Below are 16,866 nucleotides of genomic sequence, written 5' to 3'. Positions count from 1 at the left end.
ATAATTCTGTCTTACTAAAACCCATAGTTCTGCCCACATAATTTTAGGCCGTTGATGAATAAATTTTCTTCAAGATTGGCTAGTTTATAGTCCTTGTTTTTATTGTATTTTGGCTAAAACAAGGCATACAAAAAATAGTTCAAAAAGAAACAGTCGCAATGTTGCTGGTATTTGAAGACAGACATGATGCGCGCATAGGCCTTTGTATACCCTATTTCGTTAATTTCATATGAAGATAAAACGTATTTAATAAAGACCTTTTCTCAAATTGATATGTCTTTGACATGTTCATGAATATGATTGGTTTCTTTCATATATATGTACATATATATCGAACCCTTCTTTGGAGACTCAGGTGGCAACTCTACGCTGCAGCTGTTTTCTGTATTTATTCCTCCGCGGCACGCACGTTTGAATAGTTTGATAAATTACATAAAAATTACTAAAAGTTGCTGAAGAAATTATGGCTCTGCGAGTGCTCAGCCAATGCCTGGCGTCGCATATGCGCCGCTTGCAATTAAACACCGTAGGGAGCTCTTTAAATAGCTATAGCGGACGACTCCAATCGGTTCCACCGCGCTCCTGGACGTTGGATCAAAGCCGGCTGCTGCGCGTGCGTGTTACGGATCAGGAAGCCGGTTTGCAAGCTAAACGCGAGGCCAATAGGTTTAACAATCCATTCCAAGATGAATTTCCTGCGGAAGATAATGTGGGTGCTCACAAGCAGCAAAATAAGTTCAAGTTTGCGAAAAATGGGAGGGAAAAGAAACCGAAACCGGAAAAAGTTTTAGAGCATGGGGATCCGGATACCTTTGGCGATGCCAAGATAAGCGCCAGTCAATCTGAAGATCCTGGTGATATCGAGGAGGAGGAATACATAAGCAAGCCTACGCGGCATTCAAAGAAACTGCAAACCAAGGAATATGCACATCTCATCAAGGAACACTTGAACGCGAACCGGCTAAACGATGCCATTGCCGTGCTGGAGCAGCGTATGCTGCGAGAGGATCGCGTCAAGCCAGAGAAGTACATATACAATCTTCTGATCAGCGGCTGCGCCAAAGCCGGATACACCCGTAAGGCGTTCTCCCTGTACACGAAGATGCGGCAGCGCGGACTAAACGTTTCGGGAGGAACGTATACCTCGCTCTTCAATGCTTGCGCCAATGCGCCTTCCATCAGCGATGGACTGGCCAAGGCTCAGATCCTGCGAGAGAATATGCTGGAGAAGGGCTACGAACCAAATGCGAAAAACTACAACGCCATGATCAAGGCCTACGGCAGGTGCGGAGATGTAGACACAGCCTACATGCTGGCAGATGAAATGGTGGATCGTAAGCTGGACATGAATGCAGACACGTTCAATTTCCTGCTGCAGGCGTGCGCCAGCAATCCGGAGCACGGTTTTCGACATGCTCTCCTCACGTGGCATAAAATGTTGCGGGGAGGCATCAGCCCGGACTACTACAGCTTCAATGTTATGCTCCGTTGTGCCCGGGACTGTGGTTTTGGTACTTTGGAGTCCATGCGAGAGGTTCTAGACCAGATTGCTCCAGCAGCAACCAAACAGGAGGCGGTACCCCAACTGGAGGGAGGAGAAAAGGACAATTTACTGAGTGAATCATCGAGCACCTCATCTGACCACATCGAAGTGGCGACAACTGCAAGTGAGCTGGAACTACCCAATCTTCTGCTGCCGCGCCCACACCTGGGCAGTCTGGTGGCCCTAGAGGAAGTGACCCGTCCCCATGAGCGTTTCCTCTTGCTGGGCGGCATCACGGGATTTCTGGAGCACATGAAACAGCACAGGATAACCCCCGATATACAGACCTTCACGACCATGCTAGAGGTGATCCCTCCCACCAACTCTGCTGAGAAGCAGCTCCTCACATTCGTCCGCAAGATTGGCCTGAAGGCAGACATAGACTTCTTCAATATACTGATCAAAAAGCGATCGATGCGCTTTGACTACGACAGTGCCCGCGAAGTTCTTTCCATGATACGCACTGCAGGATTACGTCCGGATATCGTTACCTATGGCGTGCTCGCCCTGGGCTGCCGAACCCAGGAGGAAGCGAGGGAACTGTTGCTGCAAATGCAGGAGGCTGAAATTAAAATGAACATGCCCATACTAGGTGCCATGTTGCGCCAGGGCTGTGCCCAGAAGTCCTTCGGCTACATCAATGAAATCATGCAACTAAGCCTGGAAGAGGGCGTCAAGCCCAACGAGCCATTCCTCCGTCATCTGCACAACTTTCACAGAGGATGCGCCCGGGCTATTGATGCCAGGGTGAGTTGAGTATTTGGAGGACATGCCCTGAGAAATCTACTAAGCCGTTCAATATTTCCACCCACAGCACCCTTCGACCAAGACGCCCACTTTTAAGAAGGGACACTCGAAGTTCTGTGATAAGTACCGCCTGTACTACGAAGAGCAGGGCTTGACTGGCCTTCAGCTGGAAGATGCCATTGCCAAGATAAAGGTACGCCCCTATGCCAAGTACAAGGAGGCAGCCGTGGACGGTCTGGAACCACTCAAGCACGAGCAGGTCAAGCGAAAAACAAAGCTGAGGAAATACATTAAGAAAATCAAGATCGATGAGCTGCAGGATGACCCTCCAAGAGAGTCCATCAAGAAGATAGAATAGGTTTACGATGTAGGTTTTATTAAAGATTATTTTTGTTAGCCAATCATCGTTCGCTTACGTCCGCGTGCCCGTACTTCCTCGAACTTGTCGAGAACAATGTCCCCCTCCCTGCCACACTGCATGCGGTAGCCAGCCAGGATTTGTTCGAAGAGATAGGGCTGCTCGCTGTGCGTGCTCAGCAGGGCCCGCTCCAGAACGTAGAGATCCACGCCCTTGCGCTCGGCGCCCTTGTCGTAGTGACTCAAACCGAAATCAATGAACACGATATCGTACTTGTTCTCCTGGGGATCGATTAGGATGTTTGATGTGGTCAGGTCGCCATGTATGATGTGGTCAGTGTGCATTCTGCCAACGATCACGCCGATTCTCCAGCACAAATCCAGCAGTAGCTTCTTCGCCTCGTCCGCCGCCTTGGTGGCAACCGTTTCCTGGATGAACTCCTTGGCTGTCTTGGCATTGGCATAGTATTCTATATACAAGGTGTGTGCGGGGTAGTCCAGGTGAAGTACTTTCGGGACCAAGACGCCGGCAGCCAGACAACGTGCCGCCGTCTTCATCTCTGCCTTCATGCGACGTCGGGTGATTTGTTTGTCTAGCTCTGGGTGGCGGTACTTCTTGACAAAGCGTTCCTTAATCAAGCAGGTTTCTCCCTGGTATTCGCCAAGGTAGAGGCGCGCCTCGGCTCCTTGTTTTAAAATTTCGCTGGGCATTTTTTTGACAAAAACAACTCAAATCAAAAAAAAAAGTAAAAGCAGGCACACTCACGGCGCAACGCACCCAGTTGCCATTCGCAGCGCTAACAGCTGATCTGATTTACTGTTTACTTCGATGTTTCGATATGCACCTTTGCGTGATTCATAGGACAAAAGGAAATTAAAGCATTAAAAATTTTTGCGCGTCGTAGTCGACCATTATTCCAAGTTCTAAAAATGTTCAACAACATATTCGGCAAGAAACCCACGGTCAAGGAGCAGCAGCGCGAAAATGACAGATCATTGAAGAAGGCCACGCGCGACATTGAACGCGAGCGTCGCAAATTGGAGGAGGAGGAGAAAAAACTGGAGGCTGACATCAAACGCAACGCAGCTGCTCGAAATAACGACGCTTGTCGCATTCTGGCCAAGCAGCTGGTGGAGATACGGAAGCAGAAGTCGCGCAGCTACGCGGCGGCTGGAAAGATCCAATCCATTGGCTTCCAGAACAAGAATATGGGCGCCAACATAGCGCTGGGTGAGGCAATGGGAACCACGGCCAAGACCATGGCAGATATGAACAAGGTGATGCGACCCGAGGCGATTGCGGGAACAGTGCGCGACTTCCAGGCGGCGAATATGAAGATGGAAATGACGGATGAGATGATCAACGACACACTGGACGACATGCTTAACGAGTCGGGTGACGAGGAAGAGTCAAATGCGGTGGTGAACAAAGTCCTCGATGAGATCGGCATTGAGGTCTCTGGAAAGATGTCCAATATTCCAGCCACTGGCAGCGCAGACTTCGAGACGAGCGGCAAGCGCACTGAGAAGGACATTGCCGACCAGCTGGCCAAGCTGCGATCCTCCTAGACCACCATTACATTACACTGCATCACTTTTTTGTATATTATTGTGAACACGGCTGTTATCCATAGCCTCTAAGAAAATATATTTATGTAAATCACTTAAAGACGAGCACTCATACCACCTCCGGCCACGATGGCCTCGCCCGTTATGTAGGCGGCATCCTCGCTCACCAGGAACGAGACCACGCCAGCCATCTCCTCGCTGGTGCCCAGACGGCCCATCGGAATTTTCATGAGTGCCGCATCATTCGCTGACTCATCTTCGTATAGGGCTTTGGAGAACTTTGTCTTGATAATGCCGGGGGCCAGGCAATTGACGCGAATGCCCTCTGGCGCCAAATCTTTAGCGGCAGCCTTGGTGAGGCCGATGAGAGCCGTCTTGCTGACGGAGTATGCACCCAGCAGCTGCAACGATAAGGAGGTTGAGATAAGCCACTAACCCATGGACAAGTCCAGTCATACTAACCTCAAAGGCATCGTAACCTGCAATGGACGAGACAAAGACAATGCTGGAGCCCTTCTCCTGCCGCAGAAATGGCAGCGCCTCCTTGGCCAGCAGATACGAGCTCTTAACATTGACATCGAAGATCTTATCCCAGACCTTCTCATCGCAATCCAGGACTCCACCTACGGCGGGGTTTGTGGCAGCGTTGCTAACTAATATATTGAGCTTTCCGTACTTGCTGATGGTTTCATCGAAGAGCTGCTTGCGATCCTGCGGCTCGCTCACGTGACATTTCAGGCCGTGCACATTCAGATTAAATTTGCGCAGCTCCGCCAGGGCATTGTCCACGTTCTTTTGCTTGCGACTGCTGATGACCACGGCGGCTCCATCTTCTGCTAGCCGTTTGGCAATAGCAAAGCCGATACTACGAAAGGAACATATATTTTTCAATTAGTTGACAAAAGTGGCAAGGCAAGGCAGATCTAAAGTTTGCGGTATTTTGTTCTCTCTCACCCATCGGTGGAGGCGGTGACCACGGCAACTTTCCCTGCTAAACGCTTCATTTGGTTGACGCTTGAACTTTGACTACTGCTGGACAAGCGCTTATGGGTAAGATTATGGTTAACAAGCTTTTGATCGGGTTTGTTGTTGGTTTGATTAAGATTTCTGGTGGCACTTTGGACTCCGGCCCCAGTCACAGTGGTGCTGGCACTCAAGTGGAGCTTTGGCGCTCTACCAAGAAACTGCTTGCCGAGATGAAACATTTTCAAGAAACGAGATTCCGAGTTTAGGTAAAGATATTTGTTGCTTAACAATTCATTTTTTCCTATATAAACTATCAACTGTAAACTGCGTTCGTTAGTTGGTAATCGAATCGCGAAGGCTGGATTTGCCATTCATAGTGAAACCATAAGTTCTTGTTTTGGATGGCGCCTCTTTTAAAATGACTAAAAGCTTGCACAGGCAGGGGGCTTAAATTTCTCATGGTTTCTTGATGGAGGTTTAGCGCCCAGCTTACCCAGGTAAAACATTAAAGACACGAGAGTCGAGTATAGTTCGAGATATTTGTTGTTTAGCAATTGATTTTTCCTATATCAACTATCAACTGTAAACTGTGTTATTTAATTGGGAATCGAATCGTGAAAGCTGGATTTGCCATTCACAGTGAAATCAAAAGTTCTTGTTTTCGATCGGTGGCGCTTTTTTTGAAATGACTGAAAGCTTACACGGGAAGGGGCTTAAATGTCTCATGATTTCTGACTAATGTGTAGTATATAAATAAGTTTAAATGCGATAGCCCATTAATACAAGGATAGCAATTTATTGATTCATTAATGTGCTAAGAATATCCGACTCCCTCCCCCAGACAGTCATCTCAGTCATCGGTAGATAAGAAATTTTGAAAAGAAAATCTCCAGCAGGGGAAGATAAACGTTCCGTAACGTTTCGTAATGCCATATAAACAAAGATAAATAATTATGACAAGCAAACACGAGTAGCAACGGAATAATGAGAGCGAGTGAGAATCGGTTCACATGCTATAGTACTACTTCAACTCGGATGTGGTGTTCCGAAATCAGTCCCTATGCCATACATAGCATATACATATGTACAAGCATACTCGTATAGAGTGCTTCCCAGCCGAATGTGCGAATTAATAAGCCGTCGGAGCAGCTTCAGCTTCACGATCCACTCTAGATGTAGGCCCTAGCACTAGCACTAGCACTAACAGTTGCCGACAGTTGCCCAGAGTCGCTTCTCGTGTGCAAGCGGTGTTCATATAGGTCTGGTTCCGATCGTCTCCGTCTCCGGCACGCGGTAACGGCTTTCGTGTTCGCCAACGTCGGCGAAGCATGTGATAAAAGAAAAACCTTTAGTCTAGCATAATACATTTGACTAACGCGATCTACTAAGCACCTACTACTGCCAAGAACGTACATTTATTCGAAAAATGGGCGATCAGGCTAAGGAAATTGAAGCAGCAGCCACACCCATTCTGCAGGACTTCAAGGCCCCCGTGTTTACGGACAATAAGCTCGTGCTCTACTTCCATCCCTACAACTTCTATTCACAAAAAGTTAGTGGCGTGGCTGATGTTAATCATGTGATATCCGACAAAATTAGTTATCATCCAATGGCGCGAAATTACAAAACTAATCATCGCGTAGTTGTCGTCATCATTTGTTCTGATCTGATCATTGCCCGATGCTATTTACCCTATAATGACCGCACACACACTGTGACCCCCTCCCCCGAGGGTGCCACAAGGTTCCACCCACTATGCACTACGATACGCCCTTCCCTTCCCTTTCAAGTGGGGCAAGGGAAGGTCTGTTCGGCTTCGAATGCAATAGAGCTGGATTGTTGTAATCGTAGCAAAGTTTTCAGATATTGGTATTATGACACCATTGGAATTGATCTTAACTTTGTTTACCTGTACCTGTCCGCCGCCCTGCAGGTGTTAATGAAGTGAAAATATAAATAGATTAGATGGAAAATAAACAAAATTTCTTCAGCCAGTGAAATACGATACGATAAATCTTCTCTTTCCACTTTCCCGTTTCGTTTGCAGGTTCTCCTGGTGCTCTATGAGAAAAACATTGACTTCACTCCCTATGTGGTAGACTTATGCAATGGCGAGCAGTATTCCAGTTGGTTCCTAAACCTCAATCCCAAGGGAGATGTTCCCGTGCTCCAGGATGGAGCCTTCATCATACCCAACTCGACGCACATAATCAACTATGTGGAGAGCAAGTTCCGGGGAGGTAGCACGCTAACATGAGTATATGCCACAAATGGATTCAAAATTTCCCTTTCATTTCAGCGAATCATCCAGTGCTGAAGCCCGAACAGAGTTCCTCACAGTACGACCAGGTAATGGTCTATGAGAATGCCGTGGGACGTGTGCCAGTGGGTGCTCTGAGTCTTGGCTCGTTCGTCCACGATGATCTAAAGCTGGTGCCCAAGGCGCCATTTATTGGGCCAGTTCGCCAATCCTGCCTAAGTGAGTGGCCCAGCAGTTGCATTAAACTCTAGCCATGGCCAATGATTCTGCTTCTTTTAGAGAATAACGACAAGGTCCTGGACCTGCTCCGGCGCTCTGTGGATGAGCTGGAATCGAACAAGTCGGCGCTGAAGCAAAAGCTGGACATTCAGATTCGTCGCAAGGATCTGGTGTCCTGCCGTGACGACTTTCAGCGCGTGCTCGATGCCGTACGTCATGTGCTGCTCTATGTGGAGCAGGAGCTGTCCAAAAAGGCACCCCGCAACGAGTGGCTGACCGGGGACGAGGTCACCCTGGCGGACATCAGCTTCGGACTGCTCCTGCATCGCCTCTACCAGCTGGGATTTGAGAACTATTACTGGTCCTTCGGTAAGCTGCCCCAGGTGGAGGGATATTTTCTGCGCTTCAAGCAACGCCAGTCGTACCACAAGCTGCAGCCCAGCAATTTCGAGATCCTCAAGGAGATGTGGGCGAAGACGCCGGGAAACTACAAGCTGGGCGCAGGAGCCGGCTTCCTGGGTATGGCCATGTTCGCAGCCTTTGCTCATAAGTGAACGGCAGATACGTTTGTTAACAAATCCTTTTACTGTTAAAGTTGGTCACATATAAACGCACGAACATAAGAACGCTAAACGCTTAACGCTTAAAGCTACTACGTGGTAACCAGATGGCTGACGCTGATGCTGATGCTGATGCAGGGGTATGGGATGATGAAGAGAAAATAGAGGAGAAGAGAAGAGGGATGAACCATGTGCCAGCCAGTGTCTAGCTGCTAAAATATCATAATTTACATAAGCATCATTCGAGCGTTGAATATACAAAAAATTTGGTATAAATTCCAATCCGTCACCTAATTGTCAATTCCTGCTATGCTTGCTTACGCCTCCGAGGACGATGATTTGACGAGGATCGTCCTTTGGGGCTCAGCTATCTGCTCCAAGCTGCTGCTGCTGTTGCTGCTCTCGCTTCTGCTGCGCTGATTGGAGCAAGCTTGCTGCGGCAGTGGCCACCTTGGGGCTGGTGAACAATGGCATGCCCATGAATGTTGGCATCTGCTGATCCTTGGGCACATTCGTCGCTCCCACTTTGCCATTGGGATTTGCTCTCATGGGGCCAGAGGCTCCACTGGCGGAGGTCGTACCAGATAAATGCGAGGGACGCTTGAAAGGAAAGACATGGGTCTCCCTCTGGTAGAAGAAGGTGCCGTTTCCGGGCTCTTCTGGCAAGAGGCCGCGCGTGGGATACCAGAAGCGATACGTGAAGTACCAGGTCAGGATGGCTATAATGCCGCTGATGACCTTCTCAATCATGCGGTGGTAGTAGAGCATGGTTCCCACCAGCATTATGTCCCAGAGCAGCTGCAGAGCGGCCATGCCGATGAACAGGGTCCGGATGATGGGCGTTAGTCGTTTGTAGAGGAACTGCAGGCTCCTCATCTGCTCGTCGTTCAGGCCTCGAAGGGGATTGGTGCCCGCATTTTCGGAAACGCTGCGATTGTGCATCTCGTTGCGGAGGTGCTCCTTGATGGTCTCCCACTTGATGATGGGACGGGCCTCCTCGATGAGCACCAGACTAGAGTGAATCAGGATGAAAGCATGGCCGGATATGTCGAAGCCTTGCCACAGATGTCCGGCCTTAAGGCAGCTCGGCTTGCTCTGGAAGCCTGGTTTCGGAACAGGAAGAAGAAGGTTTCGTTAACCCTGCTAATCCTGATAACCGTTTTCAATACTAACTTTTGACCGTGCAGCGGCCGTAGGAAGTTTCCACAATGTTGAAGAGCTTCGTCCAGAAAAACCAAAAGAATGTGGCTATGACAATGCGAGGGAAGTGATGCCTGAGCATCCGCTTGTGATCGCCGCAGGTGATCGTATAGGCAGACAGAACTAGGAAGGGCACCACAAACAGCAGAGTCCAGCCCCAGCCTACCTTCACGAAGTACATGTTGAATAGATTGTCCGAGCGCGCGAAGTAGGTCTTTGGGAAGGGGACAAAGTCCCCAATGACCGATACCACGAACAGGCTGCCCAAGTAGAGTGCCACCTTGAGGTCCGTGTTGAAGAATATCGTTTTCTTACACAAATGTATTACTCCCATGACTAGAATCTCTCTGATACTAGTGGGGGCTGCTGTAGGTCTAGTGCCCCGAGCCTCGGACCGAGTTATGTCCGGACCCCCAGGTCGAAAGTTCATGTTTGATCCAGAACTTGTTCCAATGTTCGGACGCAGCGGTCGCCGTTTGGTGGCCATAATTCGATTTAGATTTCGTTGACGCTTGTTGCTGTTTTGCGGCGCTGGGGTTTGCACTTGGTCAAGGTGGGAAATGCGTTGTTGCTGCCGTTTTTGGTTATGCTAAAGCGCAAGAGAGAGAGAGAGTAAAAGTGAAAGCGGAAGCATGGTGCGTGTCAAAGTTCATACAGTCCTGGGCAACATTACCTTCGATGCACTGTTCGAAAGTGGATTTCATTAATTTCAGTGATATTTATATCCACTGTAACATCAGTTATGGTATCCACTGTCGTTGCTCCTAGTTGTTTTTCGCCCTGCCATACGTTTCAACCAAAAATCTACGTGCGCGCAGCTGTTGCGCCCCCGTAAAAAATAGAACAGTTGCACAGGTATTGACGCCGTCCCGCGAATAGCCATCTATGTATTTGTCGACGCTTCATTGTGAATGGCTGTTGCGGATCAGCTGTTCGAGCAGAGATTTTATCTGATCGTATCTCTGTTTTAATTGCCGGTCGCATGTAATTAACTCGAATTCCAATACAATTTTGGCATGTACAACTCGGCCAAGCAGTTGCAGCGTGTCCTGACGGCGCGCGAGATTCGAAAAACATTCATAGACTTCTTCACCGTCAACCATGAGCACAAATTCGTGCGCTCCAGCCCCGTGGTGCCCTTCTGTGATCCGACGGTGGCGTTTGTCAACGCTGGCATGAATCAGGTGAGCAGAGCATAGAATAGAGCGGCGCGGCTCGGCTCGGCCCGGCCCAACGACCTATTAGTCCATTGTTATCTGATTATTGCTTTTCGTTAAGTTCAAGTCTGTGTTCCTTGGCACGGCGGCGGCTCCCCAAAAGCGGGTGGTGAATTCCCAGAAATGCGTACGGGTGGGAGGAAAACACAACGATCTCTCTGTTGTCGGCCAGGATGGCTATCACCACACGTTCTTTGAGATGCTGGGCAACTGGTCCTTTGGGGACTACTTCAAGGTATTTTCTGGTTTGCTTTAACTGGCAGATTTTCCTAATTCTCTTGCAAAATTCTGTAGCAAGAGGCCTGCGCTATGGCCCTTGAGCTGCTCCGCGGGCCATACAACATCGATCCTGGACGTTTGTATGTCACGTACTTCGCTGGTGACAAGCTGCTGGGCATACCGGCGGATATGGAATGTTTCGAGATTTGGCGCAGCCTAGGGTACAACTTGTTACATAATCCAAGAGCATCACCTCTTTAACTGAGCATGTTCTTTTAGCTTTCCCGCCTCGCGTATACTGCCCTTTGGCTGCAAAGACAACTTCTGGGAAATGGGCGCCACGGGACCCTGCGGCCCCTGCACTGAGATACACATAGACCATCGTCCAGAGCTGGGCAGCGTCGCGGATCGCGCTAAGCTCGTAAATGCAGGCCGCTCGGATCTCACAGAGCTGTGGAATCTCGTCTTCATACAGTACAATCGGTGAGGACAGGACAGAGGCAGAGCTTAAATTATAGTCATTAATCGAAACGTATATTTGGGCAATCTAGCAATCCCGATGGCAGCATCTCCCAGTTGCCCGCTCACCATGTGGACACGGGCATGGGATTTGAGCGTTTGGCTGCCACTCTGCAAAGCAAATCCTCAAACTACGATACGGACCTGTTCAGCCCGCTCTTCGATGGCATTCAGCAGCTGTCCAAGGCCCCAGTCTATGGCGGCAGCTTCCCAGAAACCTCAAATGCAGCTCTCCTGGACACAAGCTACAGAATACTTGCCGATCATGCTCGCATGGTCACTGCCTGCCTTGCCGATGGAATGCTGCCAGATCAGAAGTAGGCTACCACCCTATAACGCCTTATTCCTACACTAATCAAAACCCATTTGCAGTCAGAAACTACGACGCGTCTTGCGGAAGGCCCTCAACATCTCGGAGCATGTTTTTGCCCATGAAAAGCTGCTCTCCCAATTGGTTCCTATTGTGGTGGAGACTCTGGGCGAAGCCTACCCGGAGATGTCTGCCAAGCAAGAGGCAGTCATCGATCTGATTAATCACGAACATGACGTGTACAAGAATCTGCGTGAGAGCTCCTCGAAAGCCTTTGCCGAGGTCCTGACCGAGTTCCCCAATCTGGACGACATTGACTTGATGGAATGCCCAGGATTTGTTCCCGCCTATCGGGAGTTCCAGGTGCAGCGCTGCAAGTTCCCTAACAACACGATTCCCGGCGACTTCCTCTACAAGCTGACGGACACCTATGGCTTGACCGAAGAGAGCTTCCTCAAGCTGGCCGAGCTGGAGAACATGAACTGTGATTTGGACCGTTATCGAGCAGAGGTCTCGCTAGCCAAAATCAAGTCCAAGGAGAGCCAACGCAAGGACGGGGGCATCTGCGATGTGGCGCTAGAAGAACGCATTGCTGAGGCTCAGGCGACGCTTACAAAGCGCCTGCAACCCACCGACAACAGTCACAAATATGTCTATTCCTTTGATAGCGAGAATGAATCCTACAAGATTCCCACTCTACGCAGTCGAGTGGTAGGCATGCTCCTCAACGATGCGGAAGTATCACGCACCCAAGGCAGCCGGCTCCAGGACACCTCCGATACCCTTTCAATTGTCACCGCCGCCAGCAATTTCTACTACGAGTCTGGCGGACAACAGTCCGATGCTGGCCAGATTCTTGTCAGCAATGCGCACAAGCCGGAGCAACCGCACCATCTCTTGAATGTGATCCGTGTGAAGCATCTCAATGATTGCGTGGTTCACGTGTGCTGCTTGTCCGCCCCCGCAGATGACCACTTTGAGGTGGCCATTGGTGATGAAGTTGAGCTGCAAGTGGACGCTGGGACAAGGCAACTGAACACATGCCATCACACAGCCACTCACCTGCTGAATGCCGCCATCCGATCGCTGTTCAACAAGGTCACCTACCAGGTCTCCAGCTCCGTCACCAGCGAGCAGTGCAAACTGGAACTGGGATTGCTGGGCAAGCGGATACAAAAAGCAGATGTCCAGCTCATCGAAGATCTGATCAAGTAAGTCCCACTGGATTCTCTCTTGGCAGTGTCTTCACCTTGTTATACCTTTCGTACAGTCGAATTATCTGCTCTGCCACGACCGTCCAAGTTGAACTTGTGAGTGCCGCCGATGTTCTCCAGGAGAATGATATTACGATGGTGCCTGGGGAGGTTTACCCGGAGCAGGGACTGCGTCTGATCAGTGTGCAGTGCCCAGATATGCAGCTTAGTTCCAAGGAGCTGTGCTGCGGCACTCATGTGACCAACACCAGCGAGCTCTCCTGTTTCTGTATTGTCAATTTAAAGCAGACAAACAGGGCGCGCTTTGCCTTCACCGCTGTGGCTGGCCAGGCGGCGGAGAATGTAAGTGGCTTTAGGTGGAACATTGTTCATCTGTAAGCATCCTTTTCCTTATCTCTTTTAGGTGCTCAAGACAGCAGCCTTGCTGCGCCATCGCGTAGATATGCTCGAACAGCAGTTCCAGACTGATAAGCTCACAAATGCCACCGAAGTAGAGTTGCAGACCATCCGCCATAATATGCTGCACACGGACATCAAGCTGCCATATGCCTTCAAAATGGACACGCTGGAACGCATCCATGACATGCTGAAGAGGATCAAGGAGACATCCCGCACAACCCTCAAGTGAGAGCAAATAGAGAGAGAGCATTAGAGGAGTGCAGATTATACATCCATATTCTTGCAGGGAATTTGTCGAAGTAGAGATGCGCAACCTGCTGCAGGAGAAACCTGTGGACACCCACCCCTTTATTTTACACTACATAACCAGCTCCGCTTTGGTGGAAGAGATCCCCCTGCAGCGTGCCACCAAGCTCTGCTCGGATCGCCCCATTCTAGTGGTCAGTATGTGTGATAGCGTTGTGAAAGCACGCTGCTGTGTACCGCAGAACAGCGTCAACCAAGAGTTCGATGCGTCCTCCTGGCTGCAATCTTTTGCCGCCACATTTGGGGGTCAAGTGGCCGCGCCCAAGGGACAGAATCCGAAGATCGTGTGTAACATGAAGGGCCGTAAGGTAAGCAATCTCTTTGAAGAGCAATTGGAGCAGGCCCTGGCGAAGGCCCATCAGTATGCTAAGCTTTATTTCAAGTTGTGATCACCCTCCCCAAAAAATAAGAAGAGATAAGCGCAAGCTCCAAGATTTGCTGTGGAATCGTTTCCTTTTTTTTTTTAAAGAGCGAATAAATCGCACACTATAAACTGTAAGCTTAATCACTGATCACCACCAAATCATCTTCCTCCTCCTCATCCTCATCCCCTTCTGCCTGCTCTTGGATTCCCAGGCTGGAGTTCATCAACTGCTCGAAGGCATCGGCATTATCACTGCTTTGATTGAAGAAGTAGCTCACGTTTGCAGCAGGCTCGACAGCAGGCTGTGGAAGATGCTCACTTATGCGATGCTGGTGCTTGAAGCGGTCCACGGGAGTCCTAATTGGCTGTATCAAGTGGGGAACCTTCTTAAGATCGCCCTTCACCAGCAGATCAAAGCTGTCGTCCAGAGAGAGACGCTTGCTCTGCGGCAGGTTCTCGACCAGCGAGAGATCCCTTTTGTGTTCAGCAACTGGAGGTAGAGGCTCCTCCTGGAGCTCATCCTTCCTTAGACTCAGTTGGGCCAGACGCATGCTCAGGTCATCGGATAAGGCCTCGTAGTGCAACTGTCGTCCTTCGTGTCTTGTCACAGTTGGTCGAGAATTCGGATTCGATATGATTCCATTGACTACATCGGACATGTCGAACTCTACCGCGTCGCAGTCGCTTTCGAGATCCGAAGGCAAGAATTTGGTGATGGGTGTGGAGCATTGCTGTGGCAATTGTGCCATTTGTGGCAGAGAATTCTTCACAGGAGTCCCCCCTATTTTCTCCCGTCTGAGGAATTGTTGCAGTGAAGGCTGAGCCTGCTCCGTTGGAGCCTTTTTCTTTTTGACCACTCGCTTCGGTTTCGCTGGGTTCGCCTTCTGCTTATCTAATGTTTCTGGGATGTTATCGATGGCGCTCAGGGGATCGGTCTTCTTCTTTCGCGTGGCCTTCTTCGGGGGCTTCTCCTTGGATTTGAGAAAGGATGCCACAAGATCGGGATACGCAGCTTCCAGCATGTCCAGCGGCTCCACGGTATAGTAGAGCTCTTCGATGCCTTTGGGATGTTCCAGCTCGAATTCTGAAATCTGTTTGTCTGGTATGAGTCCCTGGAAACTACCACTGGGATCCTGCCAGCGCAGCTCCAGACTGGCCACTCCCTTCACGGTACGCTTCTTGATGATATCCACCGGCTGAACGAGCTCCACTCGTCCTATCGCATTGGTCCTGGCCGCCTGCTGCACCTGCCAACGGGTGAGGATCGGAAAGAACTTTTGAAAGCAGTAGATTTCCGGCCACTGCAGCAGATGCCCTATCTGCTTGATGAATTTCACGAGATTCGGCTGCCGCCAGCCAAGATTTAGATTTGGTATCGTTGGGGGCTCGCTGAGAAACTCGGATATTATCTCCTCGTTGGGAAACTCTGGAGCCAACAAGGCCTTTCGGCGTAGGATCAGCTCAGCCTTAATGGAAAGGCGTTGTTCTCTGCGGGGGAGCAACGAATCGAATCAACTTTTATATTTTTGTATCCTAGATAGTTTCTTACTTCCACAAGGTCTCGTCACAGCCCCGCTTAGTGCGACAGACGCTACAGCCGCTCTTCGTGTGGCTCTGCGTCCGCCCAATGTGTCCGCAGTTGCTGCAGATGGATTTGTCATCCACCCGCATCTCCAGAGCATTGTACTTATCAGTCTCGGCTCGCCAGTTCCTCAACCTATAAGGAGAATGCAACATTAATCTATTTGAGAGTAGCTTTGCTCTTTAGCTTTACCGATCCAGGATCTCCGATTCCTTGTACTTGTTGAACAGTTTTAGGACACCATCTTTGCCAATACCCCCAATGCCATCTGGACAGTAGTCACAGCCGCATAGAAGAGCCATCACAATAATCTTGTGCTGGCCAAAATCCATGCGGCTCGTAATCTCCCGCATGTCGTAGATATCAACAGCACCCCCAGCGGCAGCCTGGGCCCCTTGGGTGGACACTGAGAAGTTGCGATACACCCGTATAGCACCGTAGGCAAAGCAATCCGAATCCTGGCTAATGACGCCATCCACCAACTGGAAGAGTTTGTATTTCAAATTGATAAGTCAATTAATGAAAAGCATGGAGAACAGAACATACTCCGTGCTTGTTGAGGAAGGCAGCGTAGGCCTCCGCTTCGCCTGGGCCTTGGACACACTGAATTCCCATTGAGAGCAGCAGAGTCTCGCACTGTTTCAGGACATGGTTGAAGCGGGTCCGTCCTTTGTCTCCTTTTGCAGCAGTTTGCGTGCCAGTGGCTGCATCCTTGGGTCGTACTCCTCGAAACTGCAGCTCATTTCGTTTGGCAATCACTTGGCCCTTCAGTTTCGGAGCCACTCCCTCCAAAACGAACACTGGAGTGACTTGCTCCCATATAAGGTAGCAGGATCGAAAGAAAAGGTTTCTGAAAAGAATTAGCCATTAGCCATCAGATCAATACAAAGAACTTTCAGTCCAGTGAGAATTTAACCAACTTTAGATGATGCCGCGGATGCACAAAATAGTCGACCACATTCAGACTTTCGCACACCCAGCCGGCCAAATCAATGGCCACTTTCTTGCCGCGAAGCTCATTTATCGGCTTGCGCTCAGCATGAGGGGTTAATACTGTCCAAAGTTCTTTTACACCCATAAAACAATGAAAACAAATATTCTAAATTCAAAAGAACGCTCTTCTTTTGCCTGTATAGCCAGTCACTACGCAACGCGACCGATAGGTCGCATTTTGACAGCTGTGGTCAGTCCTCCTCTTCCAGAACGACCACGGGTGACGTTTAAATTGAGGTATATTAGCGGTATGTTTTGAAAATTATCATTAATTAATCCTGATTAAAATTGATTCATCAATCATATAAAATTATCTGGGCAA

At 49.5% G+C, this 16,866-nt stretch overlaps 8 protein-coding genes across 9 annotated transcripts; 4 read left to right on the top strand and 4 right to left on the bottom strand.

Moving 5' to 3' along the window:
- The first annotated feature begins 373 nt into the window (after window positions 1-373).
- LOC108151061 (pentatricopeptide repeat-containing protein 1, mitochondrial) lies at window positions 374-2,689 on the top strand. Its single transcript, XM_017279438.2, has 2 exons — window positions 374-2,290; window positions 2,358-2,689. The coding sequence occupies exons 1-2, from the start codon at window positions 464-466 to the stop codon at window positions 2,646-2,648; spliced, it is 2,118 nt and encodes a 705-aa protein (XP_017134927.1). The 5' UTR covers window positions 374-463; the 3' UTR covers window positions 2,649-2,689.
- LOC108151067 (EKC/KEOPS complex subunit TP53RK) lies at window positions 2,646-3,459 on the bottom strand. The gene has a single exon (XM_017279446.2). It carries the CDS (start codon window positions 3,356-3,358, stop codon window positions 2,684-2,686), a length of 675 nt encoding a protein of 224 aa, XP_017134935.1. The 5' UTR covers window positions 3,359-3,459; the 3' UTR covers window positions 2,646-2,683.
- Window positions 3,460-3,474: 15 nt separating this feature from the next.
- Window positions 3,475-4,310, top strand: LOC108151068 (charged multivesicular body protein 2b-B). The gene has a single exon (XM_017279447.2). The coding sequence runs from the start codon at window positions 3,578-3,580 to the stop codon at window positions 4,214-4,216; it is 639 nt and encodes a 212-aa protein (XP_017134936.1). The 5' UTR covers window positions 3,475-3,577; the 3' UTR covers window positions 4,217-4,310.
- On the bottom strand, window positions 4,254-5,546 carry LOC108151065 (dehydrogenase/reductase SDR family member 4). Its single transcript, XM_017279444.2, has 3 exons — window positions 5,171-5,546; window positions 4,679-5,081; window positions 4,254-4,617 (listed from the first exon to the last, which is right to left on the bottom strand). Exons 1-3 carry the CDS (start codon window positions 5,419-5,421, stop codon window positions 4,312-4,314), a joined length of 960 nt encoding a protein of 319 aa, XP_017134933.2. The 5' UTR covers window positions 5,422-5,546; the 3' UTR covers window positions 4,254-4,311.
- An 832-nt stretch (window positions 5,547-6,378) lies between these two features.
- LOC108151064 (ganglioside-induced differentiation-associated protein 1) lies at window positions 6,379-8,715 on the top strand. Of its 2 annotated transcripts, XM_033386821.1 has the most exons (5): window positions 6,379-6,734; window positions 7,230-7,422; window positions 7,482-7,661; window positions 7,722-8,180; window positions 8,257-8,715. In XM_033386821.1, exons 1-5 carry the CDS (start codon window positions 6,609-6,611, stop codon window positions 8,268-8,270), a joined length of 972 nt encoding a protein of 323 aa, XP_033242712.1. In that variant the 5' UTR covers window positions 6,379-6,608; the 3' UTR covers window positions 8,271-8,715. The 2 variants fall into 2 exon arrangements, with proteins under 2 accessions (XP_033242712.1, XP_017134932.1); XM_017279443.2 differs by having other exon boundaries at window positions 7,722-8,715.
- On the bottom strand, window positions 8,232-10,265 carry LOC108151063 (fat storage-inducing transmembrane protein). The gene is made up of 3 exons (XM_017279439.2): window positions 10,095-10,265; window positions 9,395-10,010; window positions 8,232-9,324 (listed from the first exon to the last, which is right to left on the bottom strand). The coding sequence occupies exons 2-3, from the start codon at window positions 9,906-9,908 to the stop codon at window positions 8,585-8,587; spliced, it is 1,254 nt and encodes a 417-aa protein (XP_017134928.1). The 5' UTR covers window positions 9,909-10,010; window positions 10,095-10,265; the 3' UTR covers window positions 8,232-8,584.
- Window positions 10,266-10,337: 72 nt separating this feature from the next.
- On the top strand, window positions 10,338-14,051 carry LOC108151058 (alanine--tRNA ligase, mitochondrial). Its single transcript, XM_017279433.2, has 9 exons — window positions 10,338-10,605; window positions 10,700-10,873; window positions 10,933-11,078; window positions 11,137-11,340; window positions 11,409-11,693; window positions 11,749-12,897; window positions 12,957-13,242; window positions 13,304-13,524; window positions 13,586-14,051. The coding sequence occupies exons 1-9, from the start codon at window positions 10,438-10,440 to the stop codon at window positions 13,992-13,994; spliced, it is 3,042 nt and encodes a 1,013-aa protein (XP_017134922.1). The 5' UTR covers window positions 10,338-10,437; the 3' UTR covers window positions 13,995-14,051.
- On the bottom strand, window positions 14,040-16,711 carry LOC108151060 (flap endonuclease GEN). The gene is made up of 5 exons (XM_017279437.2): window positions 16,472-16,711; window positions 16,098-16,401; window positions 15,744-16,033; window positions 15,519-15,686; window positions 14,040-15,457 (listed from the first exon to the last, which is right to left on the bottom strand). Exons 1-5 carry the CDS (start codon window positions 16,627-16,629, stop codon window positions 14,107-14,109), a joined length of 2,271 nt encoding a protein of 756 aa, XP_017134926.1. The 5' UTR covers window positions 16,630-16,711; the 3' UTR covers window positions 14,040-14,106.
- Between the last annotated feature and the right edge of the window lie 155 nt (window positions 16,712-16,866).

Source organism: Drosophila miranda, chromosome XR, assembly GCF_003369915.1.
Source record: "Drosophila miranda strain MSH22 chromosome XR, D.miranda_PacBio2.1, whole genome shotgun sequence".
NCBI classification, from domain to species: domain Eukaryota; kingdom Metazoa; phylum Arthropoda; class Insecta; order Diptera; family Drosophilidae; genus Drosophila; species Drosophila miranda.
The sequence above is the reverse complement of the archived record's forward strand: the minus strand, read 5'-3'. Positions and strand labels throughout refer to the sequence as shown.

Excerpts from the sequence above, each read along its gene's own strand:
- LOC108151061 (XM_017279438.2), top strand. The coding sequence starts at position 464 with ATGGCTCTGCGAGTGCTCAGCCAATGCCTGGCGTCGCATATGCGCCGC. Across the intron at positions 2,291-2,357 it reads CCCGGGCTATTGATGCCAGG|CACCCTTCGACCAAGACGCC; the intron begins GTGAGTTGAGTA and ends TTCCACCCACAG.
- LOC108151067 (XM_017279446.2), bottom strand. The coding sequence starts at position 3,358 with ATGCCCAGCGAAATTTTAAAACAAGGAGCCGAGGCGCGCCTCTACCTT.
- LOC108151068 (XM_017279447.2), top strand. The coding sequence starts at position 3,578 with ATGTTCAACAACATATTCGGCAAGAAACCCACGGTCAAGGAGCAGCAG.
- LOC108151065 (XM_017279444.2), bottom strand. The coding sequence starts at position 5,421 with ATGTTTCATCTCGGCAAGCAGTTTCTTGGTAGAGCGCCAAAGCTCCAC. Across the intron at positions 5,082-5,170 it reads GTCACCGCCTCCACCGATGG|TATCGGCTTTGCTATTGCCA; the intron begins GTGAGAGAGAAC and ends TTCCTTTCGTAG. Across the intron at positions 4,618-4,678 it reads CAGGTTACGATGCCTTTGAG|CTGCTGGGTGCATACTCCGT; the intron begins GTTAGTATGACT and ends TTATCGTTGCAG.
- LOC108151064 (XM_017279443.2), top strand. The coding sequence starts at position 6,609 with ATGGGCGATCAGGCTAAGGAAATTGAAGCAGCAGCCACACCCATTCTG. Across the intron at positions 6,735-7,229 it reads ACAACTTCTATTCACAAAAA|GTTCTCCTGGTGCTCTATGA; the intron begins GTTAGTGGCGTG and ends TTTCGTTTGCAG. Across the intron at positions 7,423-7,481 it reads GGAGAGCAAGTTCCGGGGAG|CGAATCATCCAGTGCTGAAG; the intron begins GTAGCACGCTAA and ends CTTTCATTTCAG.
- LOC108151063 (XM_017279439.2), bottom strand. The coding sequence starts at position 9,908 with ATGGCCACCAAACGGCGACCGCTGCGTCCGAACATTGGAACAAGTTCT. Across the intron at positions 9,325-9,394 it reads CGGCCGCTGCACGGTCAAAA|GCTTCCAGAGCAAGCCGAGC; the intron begins GTTAGTATTGAA and ends TTCCGAAACCAG.
- LOC108151058 (XM_017279433.2), top strand. The coding sequence starts at position 10,438 with ATGTACAACTCGGCCAAGCAGTTGCAGCGTGTCCTGACGGCGCGCGAG. Across the intron at positions 11,694-11,748 it reads GGAATGCTGCCAGATCAGAA|TCAGAAACTACGACGCGTCT; the intron begins GTAGGCTACCAC and ends ACCCATTTGCAG. Across the intron at positions 13,525-13,585 it reads ACATCCCGCACAACCCTCAA|GGAATTTGTCGAAGTAGAGA; the intron begins GTGAGAGCAAAT and ends ATATTCTTGCAG.
- LOC108151060 (XM_017279437.2), bottom strand. The coding sequence starts at position 16,629 with ATGGGTGTAAAAGAACTTTGGACAGTATTAACCCCTCATGCTGAGCGC. Across the intron at positions 16,402-16,471 it reads CATCCGCGGCATCATCTAAA|AAACCTTTTCTTTCGATCCT; the intron begins GTTGGTTAAATT and ends AATTCTTTTCAG. Across the intron at positions 16,034-16,097 it reads CCTTCCTCAACAAGCACGGA|TTGGTGGATGGCGTCATTAG; the intron begins GTATGTTCTGTT and ends AAACTCTTCCAG.